This window comes from Myripristis murdjan, chromosome 3, assembly GCF_902150065.1.
Source record: "Myripristis murdjan chromosome 3, fMyrMur1.1, whole genome shotgun sequence".
Classification (NCBI taxonomy): domain Eukaryota; kingdom Metazoa; phylum Chordata; class Actinopteri; order Holocentriformes; family Holocentridae; genus Myripristis; species Myripristis murdjan.
The window spans coordinates 34626254-34648583 of NC_043982.1; the positions used below are offsets into that span (position 1 = coordinate 34626254).

Here is a 22330-nt window from a genome sequence, read left to right on the forward strand (position 1 = left end):
GTGTCTGATTCACCTATAGTCTCTGGGAGAATGGTGAAAAAAAGTTAGTGTAGAGCCCTGGATGAATCACCAGTAGTTTTTAAAACTTTTTTTTTTTTTTTAACAGTATTATAGTGTTGTACGGTGGATTTTTTCAGTGAAGGATCAACAGAGATATGGCTCTTCTTACCTCTGTGCACTGTACTATAGCCTTCAGTATCCAACCAGCCTAATTAATGCATAGGATTTCTGCTAATCCATGCATTATCAATGCACGTTTGAGAACCATTACATTGGATTCACAGGTGCAATCCCTTAAATTGTTTGCCGTGCTGGGCAGAAAACAAAACAGGCAAGACATCGAAAACACATCCAAGATGTCAGAAAAGTGTTGATGAGATCAAATTAAAGTACTGCTGCCCTGATGAGGTGAGGTTTCACTTCATGCCTCGCTGTCTTCACCTGTACTATGAACCTCACTCGCCCTGCCAATAAAGCGGTGTGTGTGTGTGTGTGTGTGTGTTCAGCTGGGCGGCCCCCCTGAATCGTCAGTCATCGACCTCCGCTGTCAACTCAGAGGGTGGAGTTGAAGAGTCCATTTTTTTGTCATTTAGATAGCTCCTGGGTATTACAATATTCAGTTTAATTCAGTTCAAACTTTATTTCAGACTCATGGTCCAGATAGAAGAGAGGACACTGCTAAGAATAGTGACAATGACAGCAAAAGAAGACACACTCTCTTAAAAAAAAAATACATTGCAGTAGTAACTGGAAAAATATCATTTCTTTACTTTTTATCCTTTTAGTGGTGGTAGTGACCTAATTAATGTCATTCTAAATAATGCTCTTTCAACCGTTATCCAGTGTGGTGGAAAGCAGCCAAACGGATACTGTGCACCGTCACAGCACGAGTGAGTGGATGAGTAGTCTGTTAATCGTATTGGAAAGCTGAATCTGAGTAGACGGGAAATTCAGAGTCCCTGGTATTCAGTTGCCAGGTGAAGGCAGCGAAGGAGCATCACCGTACGCACCAAAACACCAAGTACAAGCACACACATGCCAACGCTGCACCAGATACGGTGGCCAGTTAGGTGAAAGGGCTGGTGATGTCAGCAGGAGTGTTTACATTCATGCTCAATGGTCTTCATTTGGATTTATGACTTTGAATTCTTGCAGTGTGTGTTGCAGGCTTATCACACTCGCTGATGTGGGCTGAGGCCTTGCATAGATAAAAAATAATAATAATATCACATAATGAAAGTGAAACATGGTGAAATCATGCGCTGTAATTATTTCCAGGATTGTTAAACAGAAACAGTGTTGCCAAACCCGATTATAAGATATACAATTTCAGTTTATGTACTCAAACAATATTGATTTTAGAGATCACGTTGAAGCTGTTAAGAAATGTGTACAGTTTGCAAGAGTTAGGATTAACACTCTCGAAGCCCAGCCAGGATTTTTTTCTACAGTGTTTTCACAAAATATTTTTTTAATAATGTTGTTTTGTTTGTTTTGTAAATTATTTCCTGTGGGGTGGGTCACCCTGCCTTGTTCACCAAAACAGTTTGGTTAATCTGGGATTAAGTTGACAGTTTCAGTGTCTCATGGCACTAAAAGCTGCTCTAGAGGCTGTTCCTCCCTGCCACAGATATAATTCGGGCGGGAGTCACTGCATACTTGTAATTTTTTGGCACGGAAATGTCAAATTTACATAAACTGAATATTATCCTGAAATACCTATCTGCAGATTCACTGCAAAACCTTGGTATAGGCTCAGCTTTCAAAAACCCATATTGCTTGAAACCGTGTGTGTGTGTGTGTGCGCGCGTGTGTGTTTGTGTGTGTTTCTCCCCTGTAACAATTCCCCCGTTACCGCTAGCTAGCTATTCTTTTTTATCTTGCATCCTCTCCCTCTTTCACCCTCATTCCTTTGCTGCTGCTTCCCCTTGCACCTATGTGTCAAGTTGTTTCAGTAAAAGAGAATAGAATAGAATAGAATAAAGAAACTTCCTTTGTTAGAAACTACCAGTGGCTTCAATGCAGTTGGATAGCTGTGATGCTGTGCTGCTCCTTTATTCTTTTCGACGTACGTAAATGCTTGAAATTAAAAATCAAAATCAAAAATGCTTAAATGTTTCTATATTGATAAAATGTTCTTAAAATGTTTTAACATTTTTTTTACTTTTTTGGCGCGTTTCCGCTTTATTTGACACTTACAGTAGAGAGGGACAGGAAAGGCAGAGGGGGAGAGAGAGGGGAAGACATGCAGCAAAGGGATTCGAACCTGGGACACTGCAGTCAGGACTCAGCCTTAAGGAGTGGTATGCACTGTACCAGGTGAGCTACCAGTTTTGAGTATTTTAAGGAATTTGTCTTTGCAATTAAAGTCTTAATTATAGTCTCTAAGGCGCTCAGGCGTTTCATGAATGTTTTCAGTAGTTTTAATCAGCATGATGAAGACCTTACACTCCTACCAGTGTCAAGGAAGTCTGAAGTCTCTGAAAGTTAATTTTCATGTAGTAATTGAATGGCTGTATAAAAAGTATAAAGTATATAAAATTAATTTCAGGAAAAGATTAGCAGAAACTTGAAGTTTATGAATTTTGTAGATATTATGCTAAACATGCAGAATAGTCCTTTAAGACTCAAGTGCAACCATTTTCTAAGTGTTTTTTTTTTTTTTTTTTTTTTTTTACAGTATTGCTGATTTTTTTTTTGTATGAATTTTCATTCTCAATTTTTCAAAAACAAACTCATAAAACTACTGATGTACAGTGGATTTTTGATAAAGGATAGTCCATGTTGGCAGTGGCAGAACTTTCAGGCTGATTTTCGGAGCCTCTGTCTCTCTGCTCTTGCATAAAACCTGCTGTTTGTAGGTTTTTTCTCTGTAAGTTGTCTGACATATACAGACTGGTCAAATTACGCTTACATGAAAATATTCGGTTACTAGATTTAGAATGGCAACAAGAGTATATTTTAGCTCACACAGCTCAAAGCACAGAATCATTCAGCTGAAAGTGGTTCACAACACAGTTAGAACACAAACTATTTGCATATATCCTGAATATAATGAATACAAAGCAGGAAACAACTGGTAAATAACAATTGCTCTTAGGTGAATATTCTGTGTCAGCCATGACTGTAACTTGGAAAAAACATTTAAAATGCTGCAATTACACTTTTCTGCATGGTTGGTAACTGAGATTCGTCTTCACCTGTTGTCACTGGAAGTGCATGAAGTTTTTCATTGTGGCAGCACGGTTGTCCGCCTTCTGTCCAGTATGTTAAACCAGTTAATCTGTGATAATAGGCTGTGAAATTCAAAACACGTCAGAAATGAGCTGTCAGTGACAGATGGACGACATGCCGATGCTCCAAACTTTCTGCTGACTGCCGCAGAGTGGCAGTGATCCAGTCTCTGATCCAGCGATTGAAACTTTTTTTTTTTTTCCTTTTGGATTTGGGCTTTTCTAACCATGATTGGCTGCTCACATTTAACCTACTGATCATCCCATTATGGTCGATGGCTGATCAGTTGGTGCGCCCCTGCTTTCTACTTCTGCTTAGCTTTAGGCATGTGAGCTCTCTGGAGTGACTTGCTTTCTTTGTTGTTAATCTCTCAGTGTGGGACTACACAGTTTGATGTTAAGCTGCTGTGAGAGAAACACACTCCAGATAAGGAAAGTTCCTTTTACTGTATCAAGTCAAACCAGCTGCAGATCTGATGCATTTTATTTTTAAGTACCAACATAATAAAGTTACATTATTATAAATTCATTCAAAAGTTTATGTTCATTATTTATTGAAATGCGAAGTTGTACATACGCCTGATTTAACATTGTTATTCAAGAGCTGAAGACAATCATAAATGTAAATACATGACGTATTTAAATGTTTTCATGTATTTATAACTAGGATTCCCAGCTAGTTTTCATAGGGTCTCCACTCACACCTGTGGGTAGTTTAGAGAAGCCGCTTCCCCTGACCTGCATGTTTTTGGGCTGTGGGAGGAAACCGGTCAACCCCCTACAGAAAGGATCAGAGGTTGCATGTTGTTGGTGCTGAGAGGCAGCAGTGCTGCCACATGGAAAATAAGCTTTTTGGAACTTTGTTAATCTCTGTTTAAGGTTAAAAATCACACAAATATATATAAAAAAATATATATATAAATAAATAAATAAAAAATTTCTGCAGCTTCCAACGTACATACATGGAAATCTAAAGATCAGTATGTCATTGTCTAATTAGTGATAATACCTCATGTAATTGCCATAATCTAGAGGTGAGCACTGTATTGATATTCTATTGATATTGTGATATAAGACTAGTATAGATACCATCTGTAATTTTTACATGTCATAATATTGTCTTAGGTGTTGTCTTCCTGATTTTAAATGTTGCATTACAGAAAAGTTGTGCGATTTTCCTAACTGTTGTAACTGTTTGATTATTTTTCCCCTACCTGCTTGGTCATCATATCCACATTAGTAATGATTGTCTATCAAAACACTATCCAAACTATCTTAATATTTTGTGATAAGGCTAATAGTCATCTTTACAATGTCAATATCAAGATAACTGGTTAAAAATATCGTGATATTTGATGCTGTTCATATCGTCCAGCTCTGCCTTCAGCAAATGAGGCTGACTGTGGTCAAGATAATTGGTAGCCTCTTTCTCACGCTAGTGTTATTGTTAGCGCTGGTGTTTCTCAAAATTAAGACCACATTTCCCCCGTTGCTTCCTGTCGCAGTGAGACTACTGCTCCCTGGCATACATTTTGTTTTTTCTTTCATTTTACTGAAGAGGATTAACATGATGAAAGTGTTTTTTTTTTTTTTTCCTTTCCTCCATCTGCCTTTTACACCCTCCATCATCTGCTTGTATGAGAAACTCTGAAAGCTGTAGCTCTGGGTTTTGATGGAAAAATAGTGGGTTCTTCCTGTTTCGTGCTGGAAAGCAGTCCAGGAGACTTCTGGGTATAGGTGGTACACCATGTAAAATGCAGTCAGACAATAAGTTTTGAAGTGAAACTGTGCCTCCTGGAAGAAAATGACTACCTAAACAAAAGTGGTAGTGCGGTGCCGCACCACAGTTGCAGATTGGGAGATAGATTGGGAGACTTGAAGGTGTCCTGTCCTGTAAAAGAGAATGACTGATGGATGCAGAGGAGGATAGAAGAGAAAACTGTGTGTGTGTGTGTGTGTGTGTGTGTGTGTGTGTCTGTGTGTGAGGGAGAGAGAGAGAGAGAGACAGAGACAGAGAGCTGTGTACTGCTCATCTGTCTGCCTGCCTGCCTGTCTCTCTCTTCTTCTCCACCAGCTCTAGGGTTTTCTCTCTATTTGTTTTCCCTCTCTTTTTTTCAAGCCAGAGGAATGTTACACATCCGCAGTGGTGGAAGTGTGTGTGTGTGTGTGTGTGTGTGTGTGTGTGTGTGTGTGTGTGTGTGTGTGTGTGTGTGTGTGTGTGTGTCTGTGTGTGTGTGTGTGTGTGTGTGTGTGTGTGTGTTTGTGTGTCCTTTGTTTTTTTTGTGTGTGTCTCTGGTTTATGTGAGCCAGAGTTTGTGCTTGTGTGTATTTATCTCTCCTTTGTGTGTGTTTGCTTTGTGGAAGCGGGTGGGGGGTTGTGCATGTGTTTGTGTGTGTGTGTGTGTGTGTGTGTGTGTGTGTGTGTGTGTGTGTGTGTGTGTGTGTGTGGCAGCCACTGTCATCATCTTTTTTTCACATCCCCCACCTCTCTACCACATGCATATTTCATGGAACTGGTCATTTATGTCACCAGCAGGAGAATTCCTTGGCCAAAGGAGTGTGTGTGTGTGTGTGTGTGTGTGTGTGTGTGCGCTCCTGTGTGTTCCTGTCTGCGTATTCCCCAGGTATTGCAATGCCTGACCTGTAAGGTACTCGTCTTTGAAGCAAAAAATCCTGAATTATCAAAATTGACGTTCTGGTCATGCTCTTGTAATTAAAGTGTTCTGTGGAAAAAAAAAAAAAAAAAAACCTGCATCAAAATCCCAAATTTTGACGATATAATAAACTAGTAACAGATGGCTGCTGTCGGCATGCTGCATCTGTATTTGAGCAGCGTGGTCCTGCTTGAAGATCTGTCTGTTTGTCTGGTGTGTTTTTGTACGTGGCGTATTTCAGACCCACGGCAGCGGAGCGAATCAGTGTCGGCCGATGTTTTTTGTCTAAGTTGTTGAATGTTTTTATGCCTGTAGAAAAAAAACAAAACACAAATGAATGGTCTATGTCTTAACTGGTAAATGCATCTAGTGTTTGTACATATCAGATACTTTGATTGTTAGTGTCTATGGGTTTGTATATGTGTGTGTGGGAGTGTGTGCTTGTGTGTGCACATGGCTATTCATATGTGGAAAGAGTACACAAGGTGCTGTGTTTGTGCTGTAAACAGTGGTTGGCCAGGCAGCCTCTGCACTTCCTGTCACTTTGTGCAGACTGGAGCTCGTTTAGAGCGCAGGTGGTCTGGAGGGCCGGCATGAACCAGGGATTAGCAGTAGGTATTTTGAATGTTTTGGTGGAATGAACTAGGGATCGACCAGATATTGGTCCTGGGCGATAATCAGTGCCAATATTCAGGATTTTTTCAATAATCAGACTGATTTATATAATGGCCAATATGAACACAACTCAGATGTTGCCTCTCTGTCTGAAACACAGTGGAACGAAAGCAATTGGGTGGAGCAGCATTTCATAAAGATAGCATTACCTGCTTCAAAGACAAAAGGGATCCTTTTTTTTTTTTTTTTTTTTTTTTTTTACTGGTTTTAAATGCTTGTGAAAGGCATGAAAAGTGCCTGAGGCTGCATTCAGAAGCATTTCACAAGCATTTAAACACAAGAAATCTGGTCCAGTATCACTGAACTGACTTTTAAATGTGTCAGTTTAATAATTAGAAATGTAATTTTCCTTGTAATGTTTTTCCTTTTTCAGATTTTAAGGTAATTTTTGCCATTTCTCTGTTTGTTTGTTTTTTTCTCCAACTTTTTTTGTCAAGTAGACAGACCGTATTTTTATTCACTTTTAATTTTATTATGTTTCATTTAGTGAGTAGGCAGGCTGAGTAGGCAGTCCTTCAGTGCAGTCTGGGACTAATTTCTGCTTACAGTTAAAATGTGATGTGGACAAAAGTGTCCCAGGTCACTTCCGAATGTGGCCTGAGTGATCGGATCTCAAGATGCATTGAGGCCGCATTGGGTGCATTTACACCTGTACCTACGGCCGTCCGTGGATCACCCAGGACAAATGTTAATGCAAGGTGCAAACAGAGCCTCAGTGGTGCTCGAAGTAGAGCTTATGTAGGACTAAACTAATAAACACACACACACACACACACACCTTGCTCTCTCCTTGTCACATTTAACAACTCCTTCCACTGCCTGTTATACGTGCACCGTCTTTGGACACGTGCAAGCAGTCAGTCTTTAAACGTTTGCATTAATGTTTAAACCTTAATATAAAGGAAGGTCTGGCAGCTACAGTTTTTGGATGAGACAATGCAGTTTAAGCCGGATGTTTTGTCTTTTTTTGTACTATTAACAGTGTGTCGAGCTTGAGATGTTGGTTTGGAAACAGTCAGTGAATTTCTGTGCTGTTTTAACTGCATTTTCTCACTATAGAGGGAAAAAAGACGGAGTGATGTAATAGCTTCAAAGACCCAAGAGATTGTGAGAAGTGCACTGAAAGGCTGCTCGCTGTTCACTGAAAATTGTAAGCAATTCTAGTTAAATTTGCAGGCCTTGTCTAATCATTTCAAGTTAAAAGCAGTAGACGAGCTGAGTCTGGAAAGACCTTGGTCACAAGGAAAGAGTCAGGCTGCTCCAGTCTGATATAAAGACCAAAAACCACTGAAATTGATTTCAGAAAATATTAAACATTATTGAATGATCTCGTGTTTTTATATAAATAGATTTAACCAGGCAGGTCATGAACTTGAGTTGAAATATCTTAATTTGTTGTTAAATTCTGCATTTTTAAATGGGTGTGGACAGTTCACTGACCCTGAGCATTTCTTCCTATTTACTCAGACAGCTGGAAAACTGAGAGAGGCAGAGTGGGGGAGGCACAGGAGAGAGAGAGCGCGAAGGAGAGCCATGTGGCAGTGTTCGATCCAAGGCCAGTCGGGGCTCACATGCAGCTCCAGAGGTGGCAGTCTTAACCATTTTAATGTCTTTGTTTAATTGCCACTTGGTGTTTATGTAAAACAGTTGTGAGGCTAACTAAAATAAGAAACCTGAGTAGTATGGTGTAATTCTTGTGAGCAGGCGCTTACCTGACGTGGACACTTGGCAGCAAGGTTTTTTGGAAAGAATAATGCTGTGTCATAGCTAAAATTCCTGTGTAAATGCACTAGTTAATTCTTCCTTTTTAAAATGTTATGCTTCATAATTTTGATCTCACCTCTCAAGTTTCACAACAGTTTATTAGCTCTTTTTTCCGGAGGGCTACTACACTAAATGAAACAAAGAAACAGGGCATCCTACGAAAGGCTTTGGTGTCCTGCTTGAACAGTGCCTCGTGATTCTTGCCACCTCCACGCCCACAAAGTGTTTTCCACTGGTGGGTAACTGGTTAACAGACTCCATTAGCGCCTCACCCCAGAACATGTGGATGTGCTTGTTGGCCTTCGCGGGAAAAAGACTCAGCCATTGTAAGCCGTGGGGCTGGATGTTTTCCATCTAAATCTGATCAGACCTATTTCTGTAATTGTCCCTAATTTTCCCTATTTGATTTGTGGAGAAAAATAATAATATGCCCTTTCATAATTGTTTCATGATGTTTGCCATAGTATTTGAAAAATGCCTTGCGAATCCTCTATCACTGTGTTTCCCAGTTCCTCTGTGACTGCGATGCATCACATTTCCTGTTTTTGGATAACATAGACTTCACAATCATATGTTCATTAGTGCAGAAATTTGCGTTCTTACACCGAGGACAGTTTGGCCAAACATTTTACCAGAAATGTTTCAGGCAGCTTTTAGATGATCCTTGCGCTGTTGCCTTGACAATAGCTGTTGCCTTTCTGCCCTTGCATGGTAGCTGTGCAAACGTGTAAGAGGTGTTACAGTGCAGCACTTCTGTAGTTTCATTTCCCCTTGTTTTTTTTTTCTCATCAAATGTTTAGCTCAGTGGGTTGACCAGAGTGAGAGGTTTCATTCACACCTGCGTCAGTCGTGTTAAAAATGTATCTACCGACTGTTTTAGATGCGTTGGATTACCTTTGTATAGGGATTTTAGGCATTTAACTCATGCTCATACTCACAACAAGTCAGAATATGTGCAACAGTAGAATGAGCTTTCAATTCTTAGAGCACCAGCAGTGGTAAAATGGTGCTCTGCTGTGCCTTGACCATATTCCTGTGAACATGAAAGGAAGCTGTATATAGCCTATGCATGTTTGAAATTTGTACCAACAGTGGAAAAGTGGCGGTGCATCCTCTGGTTTTTGTGTTTTAAGTCAGAAAAACAGATCTTATGGGTAAGGCATGAGGATAAACTACACCCAGTCATATATCATTTAAAATGGCAGTGAAATGCAGTATCCCTGGAAAATACAAGAGCCTGTTTTATGAAAAGCAATAATTTTGAATATGTATAAGACTTAATTCCCGGTAGGTGCAAGCCTGTACAGGACATGTGCATGCACATCTCATACTAATGTAGGGATGTGATGGATAAACTGATTAGGCTAATGGAGTTTGACATATTGGCCAGCCCTGTGCCATTAGGGTCATACTGGATGTGGTGAGTGTGTGTGTGTGTGTGTGTGTGTGAAGGCATGTGTGAGCCGCACTGTGGAGGATGTTAAACTGCTGCTTTTTTATCTCTGCTCTGTCATTAGAGGGGTTGTGATGGGTGGAGGTTTGTCCAACACATATTTAGAAGGTGTGGGTGTCTATTCAGAAGGTGTGGGTGTTCATTACAAAGAACACAGAACTGATCGCAGTACGCAGGTTTACAGCGATGGCCGTGCAGTTAAGAGTGCGCATAACGTCAGATCTGTCTTAATTATGCTTTGCTATATATTGTCGAGATAATTATTTGATGCTGGTTCATGTTGCTAGTTTGCATGATCACACGGCCGAGGTTTCATTTGAACTCTCAGCTGTCCACCCACTCGCATCGTGTGATAAAAAGCCTGCGCCGACTATTATGTCTTACGCTAGAACATTCTATCCTGTTCTGTTCTGTTCTGTTCCATTTTGCTGGGCTCTGCTTGGCTCTGTTCTGCTGTATTTTGCAGTGTTCATAATCTGTGCATGGACCGCACATTGGGACGTGTGTGTGTGTGTGTGTGTCGGGGGGGCAGCGGCAGGGAGGAGTGGCAGGCTGGCACACACGAGGAATTTGATATTGAAAATGTAATCAACTGTAAATTGTGGAACATCATTTAAGTTGCCAAAATGTAGATGCAGTTTATTAAAATCAGGGTTTTTGCTACCATTCTCTCTGTGGTAGAGAGGCTCCACTGAGTTTTGGTGGCATTTACGGGCACAGTGCTGCAGCAGCTTCTGTCGTCTGACTGCTGTCTGTGTGTGTGTGTGCTTCACTGAGGGTGAGGCTTAGCCCCTCTTACACACATACACACACACACACATACAGTCATGTCAAAGAGGCCTATAGTGCAACAGAGCTGCTCTGGCCTACAAAATGTTGTTTTCCAGATGAAGAAAGCATGCAACTGCAGCAAAAATCACATCATTTTAGTAGCCTTTTCCTGTGAAAATGAAATTTACAATGCAAAATGTATCATTTCTATTAGGACTGTAAATCATATTGCAATCATTTTTATAGCATCATTCAGTCATAAGTAACTATCAGGGATAGATCAATATATCAGCAGACATTTATGACCAGTATTAGTTTTAAACAGCAATATAAGTATCAGAAAACTATTTTTTACTGCTAATATTGAGCTGATTGTGAAATTTGGCACGAGTGTGACTTTTTTTTGGAAAGTGTTGGTAATACATCTGTCGTGTTAGCAGTAGAACAAAACTAACATGGCCTGAAAAGTTGAGCCTGTTTTCCAACTGTGTTTGTGTTCTGATTCTTACAAAAATTAATGGGAAGATATCAGATATTGTTATTGGCCTCAACAAACCATTTCATTCCTCCCTACTATTGACAAAACCTTTGCTTGTTTTCTCAGAAAGGCAGCAACATATTTTGTTTCCCTGACTGATTCTATGAATGAGGATTAAATTCTATCCTTGTTAAAACTGAGTCATCTGAAAATACCTCAAATTTTTCCTGTGTACACCATCTACTCTCCGAGGTCATGTAGTAGGCTTTCTCAAACTGTTGTTTATCCAAGGGAAATTTTTTGTGCATGAAAAAGACTTTCAGCCGCACTCTGCCTCACACTCAGATATTTAAACACATTCACACCTGGCCACTGCCATGTGCCATCAGGTCACTGTTGGCTGATAAACATCTGTGCTCGAGCAACCAGTGGTGATGTTCCTTCAAACTGGACTTAATAGCCGCCTTTCCCCTGTTGCACCATTGCGAGCTATAGGGCTATTTTCAAGCCAGACGGTGTTAATGGCCCATGGCCTCAAGCTGTGAGAACAAAAATCCAATGGCATTTTGACTTTTGTGCCGATCACTCTGCGCTATTGCGCCTAAAACCTGCCCATAACATGCTGCCTTGATGTAAACGTTACCCAAGGACTTTCGATGCACTGTTGAGTAATAACAGTACACCACAGATAACACAACCAGACTTGTCAGACTCCTGTAACTTAAAATAACCATACTGGAATTACAGTTGGTGCCATCGAGCAATCCTTAACACAAGTTGGCTGAGATTTGTTCAGTTAAATCACTTCCACTGTTTAGTTAGCAAAATTAATTAATGCCAGAGAACTCACTGATTGAAGTGAGCCACTGCATTGCCAGCTGCACCCATCTCCCTGCCCACAGCCTAATATGGCCCTGCCTGTGTCCCTTGACTCCGCCTCAGGCCACGGTTTGCCCCGTCTGGCCCGTGGTTATTCAGTGGGACCGTAGCACCTGGAAGCTGGTTCTCACATAGAGACCAGAAGTGACAATGCAAACGCAGCTAGCCTTGGCACACACAAGCCCGCCCACATTTGATACAATAGTGAAAAAGCGGTTAATGATGTTGATGAGCCATTGAGTTTGGTTGAACTTTTCTTTGCAGCTCTTATTCCACTCAAACAGAAATACTTACAAACAAAAACTAACTATATCTGGCATAGTGACTTCTGTCTACTAGAGTCACAATATAGTATATTATCTAAAGATTTGGGAAGGGGCCAGTCTAGCTCACAAATTCACCTACTCAGATTGGCAAATGACATGATTGTAATACTAATATTATAATGAAATGCATTCAGTGCAATAAAATGCTTTTCTGGCAGAACTATCTGCAGTATGGGGATTCTTTCTGGTCAGTGAAGCTTGCAGTGCCAAACTAAAGTGTCTGTGGCAATGTAGAGGGAGACTGTTCAGCACTGCCTTTCACATTGTGGAGGAGAGACAAAGCATCTGCATCAAGCCAGCTCGCCAGAATAATACTGCAAGTCAGGCAGTTCTGCTTTCAACCTTCTATAGTGTAAAATTTGTCACTGTCACTTTTTGGGGAGGGGGGGCATTTAACTTATGTCACGAATATATGCTGTGAAAAGAATCTTTTCACAGCATATATTCTTTTATATTTTTGTTCAGCACAGATTCCTAAATGATAAATGATCATCTTTATATTGACTTTGGTGCTTTATATTATTCAGAAACCTTGCAACATGTGTTGATCAGTGAGAGTTGACAGGAATTACTTTTTGCATTCAGACTAGCTTGACACTTGTGTGTAGATGTGAAAATGCCGAAATGCTGCTGTTTGTGAAAAAGAATATGCTCTAGGTGTCATCAAGAAGCTAAGTTCACTACATTATGTGTATATAGCATTTTCTGAAATCAGGATTTTCTTTCATTTAAACTTTGCTGTTCAGTTGTTAGTGATAATGTAATGATGGACAGTGACATTGGTTATCGGCGATGGAAGGAATCTGAGAGCAATCTGTATATTTTTCTCAATGCCAGAATGAGTTTTTTCCCCATGCAGAAACAGTGCCATAAATGCACCATGTGGAGCAACATTTACTCAGTCAGTTATTTCTTATTTTTCTGTGTGAAGGACACAGACTGCAGGCAAAGTTGTTGACTTTTTGGCCACTAAGTCATTCATCTGTGTTTTTTAAAATGACCGATTAAGGAACTGAGAGTGCACAGCACGACAGTGTGTGTCTATCTAAGGGGCGATTGAATGATAGGAATTAAACACGTAATCACCCACTGCTAATGACCAGTGCACATTTTGATCAATTTAATTAATAAACACAACTGATGCACTTGTTTCTGTAATAGTTTTTTAATAGACCTGTTCTTGCTGGCACAAATAACTGTTAATTGAGTTGTACTCAGACTGGTACAGTGCTTTTATCAGCCAATCTAATTAATAAAGAACTCACTTCTCCCATCAGTTCTGCTGAATTGATGTTGGTGCATCTCTACACTTAATTAATTTACTGCCCCCACCCACCCCTCTGTCCCTCTCCTCTTCTCCCCTTCAGCAAATGGTGATGAGCCTGCGGGTGTCGGAGCTGCAGGTCTTGCTGGGCTACGCTGGGCGCAACAAGCACGGACGCAAGCATGAGCTTCTGACCAAGGCCCTGCACCTGCTGAAGGCCGGCTGCAGCCCCGCCGTGCACATGAAGATCAAGGAGCTCTACCGACGACGCTTCCCTGCCAAGATGGTGTCCCCCTCAGAGCTGGCCCTGCCCGGACCGCACCACCCGGCTTCTGCAGGGGTGGCCGGCGGAGGGGGAGCCGCGCTGCCCGCCGGCCTAACCCAGCTGGCGTACGAGGGTCACGCAGGCCATGGTGGAGCACCGTCACCGGCTGCCTTGCTGCCCCTTTCATTGCTCGGCCCTGGGAAACATGAGCTGAGTGGGCTGACACACCATCTACCCACCTCGGCCACGCTGCACCCGGTCCACCCAGATGTCAAACTCCAGAGGCTGCCGTTCTACGACATGCTCGACGAGCTCATCAAGCCAACCAGTCTAGGTGAGGGGATGTTAATGTGTGTGTGTGTGTGTGTGCAAATGAGAGGATGAGTTGAGTTTGTTGGGAGTGGTGACAGATGGATCTATTTATTGTAGCACTGTGCACACTGTATGCCACACTGCAAGGTATAAAAATGGTTTTCAGTATTGAATCTGTCAGATCAGCCAGAAAACAGCATTGTCCTGTGAGTTTGAATACAGGGTGATCTGGACCAAGATAGAAACCCATGTCACAGTTTTAATCCACAAACCTAAAGTTTTCACGGCTGTGAGTAAGGGATGGGTGATATAGCCTTAAAATAATATGACAATATTTCAGGGTAATTTTCGGTAAAGATATTCACGATGATATTTCCCACCATTTTAATTGTGGGTAATTCTCCAACCTATTTTAGTGTTTTAGCCTGCTCACCTTGCTTTTCCCTCAGTTATCTCAGTTCAGCCATGTTTATTGTTATGGCTGTTGTGCTTATCATGAACGATATGGCACAGCCCCATGTTGACTTTATTCTCAGCTTCAAGCATTTTGCTAAAAATATAACAAATCATTGTTAAATTGAGGTGTATAGATATTTCTGTCTATTACATGCTGATCTGTGTCACCTGTGTTGTGAAACGGCTCACCACCACTGGCCAAGGGTAGTATTTTGCTGCCACAATGTTGATAGGATCTTGTGACGCTGCCTCAGAAATAACATTTGCACATTCCACAGGAAAATTCAGCATAGATGAATGCTACTTTTAGCTCCCTGGCAGTGAAAATTTTATACAGATATATAGATAGATAGATAGATAGATAGATAGATAGATATAGATCTATCTATCTATCTATCTATCTATTTATAGATAGATAGACAGATAGATAGATAGATGGATAGATAGATAGATATGTGTGTATATATATACATATATATCTGTATATAATGGATTTCCAGTAAAAGATAAGGAATTGGCCAGTCACCTTGAATTCTTGGATCATTTGATTATGTCCCACAAAGACTTACCATAAAAGTAGGTGTTTATTTGCTTCACTGACCAAAAGACCCCACGTTTATTAGTGAGAGTCATTACACGCAGATGAAAGGCTGAACTATGTATGTAGTTTTTCATGGAGACTTTTATATAGATGTGGGGAGCTGTGTGCAGCTTTGGTTTTCAGATCTAGGTTCAATCCTGAAGCAGCTCCGGAATGACTTTCAATTGGTCTTGTTGGTGAAAAATGGCTCTTATTTGGATATTTACATTATGATATATGGGCTTTTATGCTGGAAATGTAATTTGTTTTGGGTGGGCAGAACAATAAGGCCAAGTGATGAATTTTCATTGTATTTTCATTAGGCTTGGCAGCCTGCGTTTTCATACCTCTTTCATATATCTTTTTCTTTCTGCCTGTCTTCTTTTGTTCTGACCAAAACTGCCCTCACATGAACAGAAATGCTGTAGGTTTTGCACAGTAGTCTGCTCTAGTCTGAAACAATGTAGACTATAAGGCCCTTAACACACTCCTTACCTTTACCTAGGCATGATGGCTGCTTCTCTGAACTGCTGCGGCTTGCTTGTGGGTGGTGTTCACATAGACAGCTCCATCAACACCCAACACCACCCAGAGTACTAGGCTTATGTATGAAATAAATTGACAAAGATGAAAACTGAAGACATTTTCTCGATAAATTAAGTTTTTTAAACTCGCAATACAGTTTTGGTTAGTTATAGTTTTCTTGAAAAGCTATTATTTTGTTATTTTTCGTTAACGATAATAAACCTTGGTTATGACTATATAGCGCACATGCAGCCTACATTTCCCCCTTTAATAACATGCATTTACTATGATGGTTCAGTGATGAAATGAAATGAAATGAGTGATGAAATCACCCTTCTCTATCCTGCAGTCTGATGCACGAGTCTTGGTTTGGCAAATGCCAGGAGAAAGTTACCTGCCTGACTGAACTGTGCCAACTGTAAAGTTTGGTGGAGGAGGGATAATGTTATGGGCCTGTTTTTCTGGGGTCGGCCTTGGCCCCTTAGTCCCAGTGAAGGGAAATCTTAATGCTAGCAAGACATTTCGGACAATTCAATGCTTCCAACTTTGCAGGAACAGTTTGGGGAAGGCCCTTTTCTGTCCCAGCATGACTGAGCCCCAGTGCACAAAGCAGCTCCATAAAGGCATGGTTGGCTGAGTTTGGTGTGGAGGAACTTGACTGGCCTGCACAGAGCCCTGACCTCAACCCATTCAACACCTTTGGGATGAACTAGAACAGAGACTGTGAGCCAGGCCCTCTCGTCCAACATCAGTGTCTGACCTCACAAATGCTCTTCTGGATGAATGGGCAAATATTCCCACAGACACACTCCAAAATCTTGTAAAAAGCCTTCCCAGAAGAGAGGAAGCTGTTAAAGCTGCAAAGGGAGACCAACTCCATATTAATGCCTATGGGTTTAGAATGGGATGTCACAAAAGTGTCCATAGGTGTAATGTGGAGGTGTCTCAATACCTTTGTCCATATAGTGTACATTCACATTCACTCAACAGAACACACGCACGCTAAAGCACTAGATAAGAAGCTCTGCAAAACCCTGAGAAAGAGGAGCGTTTTAAGTGTAGTTTTGAAAGATATTGCGGTTAAAGGACATCTGAGGTCATCGGGCAGACTATTCTCGAGACTGGATGCATAATACCTAAAGGCAGTTTCACCAGATTTTGGTTTCATTCTGGAACAACAAGGAGGCCGGTGCCAGATGACCTGAGAGATTCGGCTGGCTCATAACCAGTGAGCTGGTCTAATGTGGAGCGAGGCCATGTAGTGCTTTGTAAACAGGCAGCAGAACCTTGAAGTCAATTGTAAAGCTTGCTGGGAGCCAGTCCAATGACGTGGGAACCGGTTTAATGTGTTATATTTTTTTTTGTGTCCCAGTCAAATCTCTGGCTGCAGCATTTTGAATGAACTGGAGCGGCCTCACAGTCTTTTGCAGAATTCCAGTGAAAAGGACATTGGAGTCATGTAACGTGCTAGAGCTGACTGCATGTACTATGGTGTGACTGTGACAAGAAACCTATAATTTCTATTCTTCAAGTGATGAAAAAGCTGTTCCAGTGGTCTTTGAATCCTGAGGTCAGCATCCATAACAACACAAAGACTCACCTGCTCTCGGTCCTTCAGAGAGTTAGATGTGTGAATATATATTGTATTGTATTGTATTGTATTTACTTTCTAAGATGTAAAATCACCAAGAGAGAGAGAAAATGCTCTGAAGTATGAGGGAAATTAATTTAGAACAGGGCCAGTGAGGCAAGCCAGTTTTCAGACCTTTTAACTGCAATGTTGTGATCGATAAGGCTGCACAATTTGCACAAAAACTGTAATTACTGATCAGCTTCCTTTGATATCATAATTTCTATTTATGGAATTGCAGTTTAATATCTATGTTGTGTTGCCAGCTGTATATACTGTTTTACTCATGAAGCATCAAGTGGGTACCAAAGTGTCTTCCTCAGCGTCCGGTGAGTTTGGTTTAGTGTTCAACAACTCATGTTGTTTTAATGCCAGCCTGTTGGATTACTTTGGCTGTGCGAGGTTAAAACAGACCAGTAGGCTACTGGACCAAACTCACTCAGGCAGTGTTAATTATTAATAGTATTAATTGGAAGGCACAGTGTTTCTGTTTTTGTTGAGATAATGTTGTCAGTGATCTGCTTTAAATTAAAGTGAATTTGTCCATCATGTCATCACAAGATTTAAGCAATAGGCAGCAGTGTCAGCCTTGTGATAAAAGTGTCTGCTGCTTTGCTATGGATGTAGCTCTTCTCAGCAGTTTTGACTGTATTAGCTGGCCCAGGAACCCAAATCACATAAAAATACAGAAAAATGATCTGAGCTTGCAACATCCAGAGCAGCAGTTATTTGGATATTAAGACCTTGGGAGATAACAAAGGCAAGTGGCCTTTTTTATGGGTTAGCTTGGAGACATTCAATGAGGATTCAAGTCTCAAGCAGACTGATAAATTGTTTTTCATCTGAATTACTAGATCTGTCAATATGGATAATGAAGTCACCAGAAATTATTATGCAATTCAAATGGAAATTTTAGATGGCAGCTCAGCAAATTCATTCAAGAAACTGCTTCTGAGCTTTGGAGGGTGATACACAGTGTGCAGTAAAACTGCAGACACATATTTCAGCTGTAGCACTGTGAGAGAAAATTGTCTCACAACCTGGCCTGGACTGTCATCAAACAGGCTGTTTGATTGGCTCCCTGTTGCACTGGCTCTGCACAAAGCGGCAGTGTCTAAACTTTCTGGATGGTTAACTAGACTAATGTTGAAATTTGAGTGAGTGAGCAAGTTTCAAATTAAACTTCTAAATCTGCTCTTGGCTCTTGTCAGTGTTTCAAACAGCACCCGATTCTATACACAGAGCAGCCTTGAAAACAAATAGGGTGGTATATTTCTGTGAAAAATGTATAATAATTATTTGGATGGTTTGTTAGGTGTTTTTTTATTATTATTATTATTGTTTTACCAGGCATTGGCAGATGGTCCAAAAAATTCATTTTTAGACACTGATTGTATGTCAGAGAAATATAATATTTAGGTCCAAACATCCTGAGTCTTTTCTTTAATAAATCTTGTCTCACTTAATGAAGGCCCACCATTCCTGTGCTATGTCTTGTATGCAGTCTGCTCTTCAATTTTACAACTTAGAGACTTTTAATCTTGGCACTATTATGATCAGATTTGTAGTGATATTAGCTGTGCATCCATCGCCCAACCAGCATTTTGCATAATGAAACTCTTTGGGCTCTGGGATGTATTGCAAATATATGGAAACGTCTACATTTTCCTACATTAGCATTTTAATGGAGTAAGAGACCATCTTGTGATTAATTTGCCTGTGGATGCATGTACAAACACTCTGCCTGCGGCTCTGTCATCACACCATCTTTCTCTCCTTCCCTCTTCCATTCTCACTCCATCCATCTCCTGCACATGTTCCCTCCCTCTCTGCCTCCTTTCTCTCGCCCTCTGTCTTGCTTCCTTACTCTTTCCATTGCCGTCCTCAGTGAGAATTTGCATGCAAAGTGATGAAATCATACAGCCATACACCTGTGCCCGCAGAACACACCCCTCCCTTCATTTGAATTTGAATCACACATTCACATCAATTTTGCACACACACACACACACACACACACACACGCACACACGCACAGGCACGCATGTCTGCGCATAGTTGCAGAACCCAACACAAACTCAGACGTACTTTCAAATAAATAATGCATGTTGATCACATTATTATTCTCAGAGAGAGAGAGTGAGTGTGTGGGAGAGAGAGTGAGAGAGAGAGAAATAAAGAAAGGATGAGCTAGAAGAAAAAAACAAAAACCCTGAGGAAGATGATGCAGCTCATTTCAGGAGATTTAAGATTTGAATTGGCTGCAAATGAATGATACTCAGCTGCAGCTTTGAGGAGATGACCCTCTTTATCCTAATAATAGTGGAGGACAGTAATGAAGCTGCTTGATTAATTGTAATTCACCCTCCCAGGCAGACTGTTAGGGAGTCTCTCTCTCTCTCTCGCGCGCGCGCTCGCTCGCTTTAAGATTTTCATTCTCTCCCTATTTCCTGTTCACACTCTTTCACGTTCTCTCTCTTTTTCTCTCTCTTTCCTGCTTGTTTACTAGTGCTCAGTGCCTCACTCACTCACTCATTCTCACGCGCCCAATTGATCTCTCCCTCACTCATTCACTCGCCTGTGTCCTCTGTAATGAACAGCTTTCCTCCCCCACTCTCATTCCCTTGCTCTCTCTCTCTCTCTCTCTCTCTCTCTCTCTCTCTCTCTCTCTCTCTCTCTCTCTCACTCACTAATTTTTCCTGGCTCCCCTCCCCCACTCACTCGTCTCCTAGTTTATCGTTATCTCTCTCAACCCACCCTCTCTGTCTCTCTCTCTCTCTCTCTCTCACTCACTCACTCCCTCTCCCTCTCTCTCTCTCCTGCCTGTGCAGCATTGTGGTATCTGCTGAGTCTTATCAGTCTGTAGGATAAAGGTTAGCTGATCCAGAGTTTAGCCCTGCCAACCTTATTAAACATACTGGTCAATGGTCTTGGCTGCACCAGCTCTTCTTTTATTACCATGGCGACCTTAATGGTTGTTGAACCCCAATCTCATCTTTCGTCTGCCATAGAGAACTATGCCTCTGTATTCATTCTGGATATCATTGTGGTGTGCATGCATTATACATGATTTAATCACCATATCTTTGGGAAAGAACGCAAGCCCATTTCAGGTTTGATGAGTATTTCATGCATAATGAGTTGTCACATTTGAATGTTTCGGTGACATTCACACAATGGAGGAAAAGCATGTTAGAAGAAACAGCAGTCAGATCAGTCATTGGGGATTCGGATGTTGTCCCCAAATGATGAGTCATTCCATGATTTTGTTTTTTGTGTATTAATTCTTGAGAGCTAAACGCCACAGTTCAGCGACAAAAAGATTTTCCTGCCGGTTTGGGGCAGTGCATCGGAGCTGTGCTTGTCCCTAGCATAATTTCACTGTGCTAGCAAGCAAAAATGAAAATACTCCATCCTGCCACCGTGGTACATGGTAGACGGGGTATTATGTTGTCATGGTGATGTCTGTGTCTGTGTGTAGACACACTGTTGTGAGCGCAGTTACTCAAGAGCAATACATGACAGAAAGTTAATACTTACACCACAGGTTCCCCCTGTTGAGTACATGATCTGATTAGATTTTGGGAGCTTGCTGCACACATTTGTGTATTAATTAAGAAAAGCTGATTTCATTAAACTAATATAACTTCTTATTAATACGACCCTTGTGTTATGTGAGGACAGTTATGTTGGCTAATTAATGCATAAATTACCTTCATTACTGAGCTTGTTGGCATAACAGTAGATTTAGCGTGGAAATCTTGGCAGAATATTAGCCAGCTCAAGAACCTCTTACATGTAGATATAAGTAATTTATTATCAGTTATTACTATGACATGTATTAACATATATATTTGCAGCTTGTAAAATATAGCTGCAAAATGTGTAAAAAAAAATAATAATAATAATAATCTATAATGATCTTTGGCATCTCTGTTAAGTTCCAAGACGAAGTGATCATTGTTGGACTTTCTGTGTTTTTTGTGTCGCTTCATTTTTTTGTCTTGCCGATATATAAGTCAGATCTGACAAGAGGTTTCCAGCACGCTGCTTTGCCAACATACAGAGTCAGTCCTGCTGGCTGTTGTTGTGGGCATCCAATGTGTATTTGCAGTCATTGTGGGTAAATGAGTCAGCCTGACCTGCCTTACGGTAAAATATGATAATAAAAATATAAATAACAAATAAAATATGCAAGTATGGTGCCATTATTAATATATTATTGAGATTGATGCATTATTTTCAACCCAAGAAACCTGTTGCTTCCTCTACAAAGCAATCTGATTTTTTTTTTTTTTTGTTTACATAATTTGAATTATGCTCTATGTAGATCGCTAACTAGCGCCCAACATGATTGGTCAGAAAAAGCAAAACGGTAGATCTAACTGCTTTATCATTGAAATACTAGGACGAGAGGCTTTTTGCTCCGGTGTTTTCAGAGTGTACAGAGGTTCTCATTTTTTCCAGTGAAGGTATAAATGAAGAAATGTGCAAACTCTGACATGCACACATACACACAGATACTGTTTACCTCCTGCCTGTGTTGCTTCAGCTGCCACCGTCTTCCTTTATGTTCCCAAGTGCATCAAAAACTACTTTTAGAGACACATCTCCCCATTCAGACATAGGGCAGTTAATTACGGATAGGTGTATATCATAATTACATGCGTCCTTGATTAATAATTGTGTAAGTCAGAAATCTAATTTGTAATATTGAAGTGCTTTTTATAATTTCCATCGCCCTGAAAGTCTCATTCTGGCATACAGGCTGCTTTTATTACATGTGACCAATCATACCCTCTGAATGTGCAGTATGCATCCATGTGACCAAAATGAAAGTTAAGAATGAGTGTCGTGCTGCTTCAGAGAGACAAAGAGAGAGGGAAACATTACATTCAGAGCATTTTTGGATTGAATTCCTCTTTTTGACTGAATTCCTCAATATCAAGATGATATTGTGGGGATGACAGTTGGTGCTTTCACAAAAAATTTCCACAATGAGATTTATGACGAATAATCATCAGTAATGCCTATATAATAACTAACTGGGTAAAGGCAAATAATT

General features: G+C 40.7%; 1 protein-coding gene across 3 annotated transcripts in view; it reads left to right on the top strand.

Moving 5' to 3' along the window:
- LOC115378547 (E3 SUMO-protein ligase PIAS1-like) overlaps nucleotides 1-22330 on the top strand; it is a 68996-nt gene that overhangs the window by 16375 nt on the left and 30291 nt on the right. For 2 of the 3 annotated variants that reach the window (XM_030078823.1, XM_030078827.1), the window contains exon 2: nucleotides 13601-14096. In XM_030078823.1, the coding sequence (XP_029934683.1) occupies nucleotides 13601-14096 (496 nt within the window). Of the gene's footprint in view, nucleotides 1-8060; nucleotides 8148-13600; nucleotides 14097-22330 lie in introns of those variants that run through there. The other variant, XM_030078834.1, reaches the window with a different exon arrangement.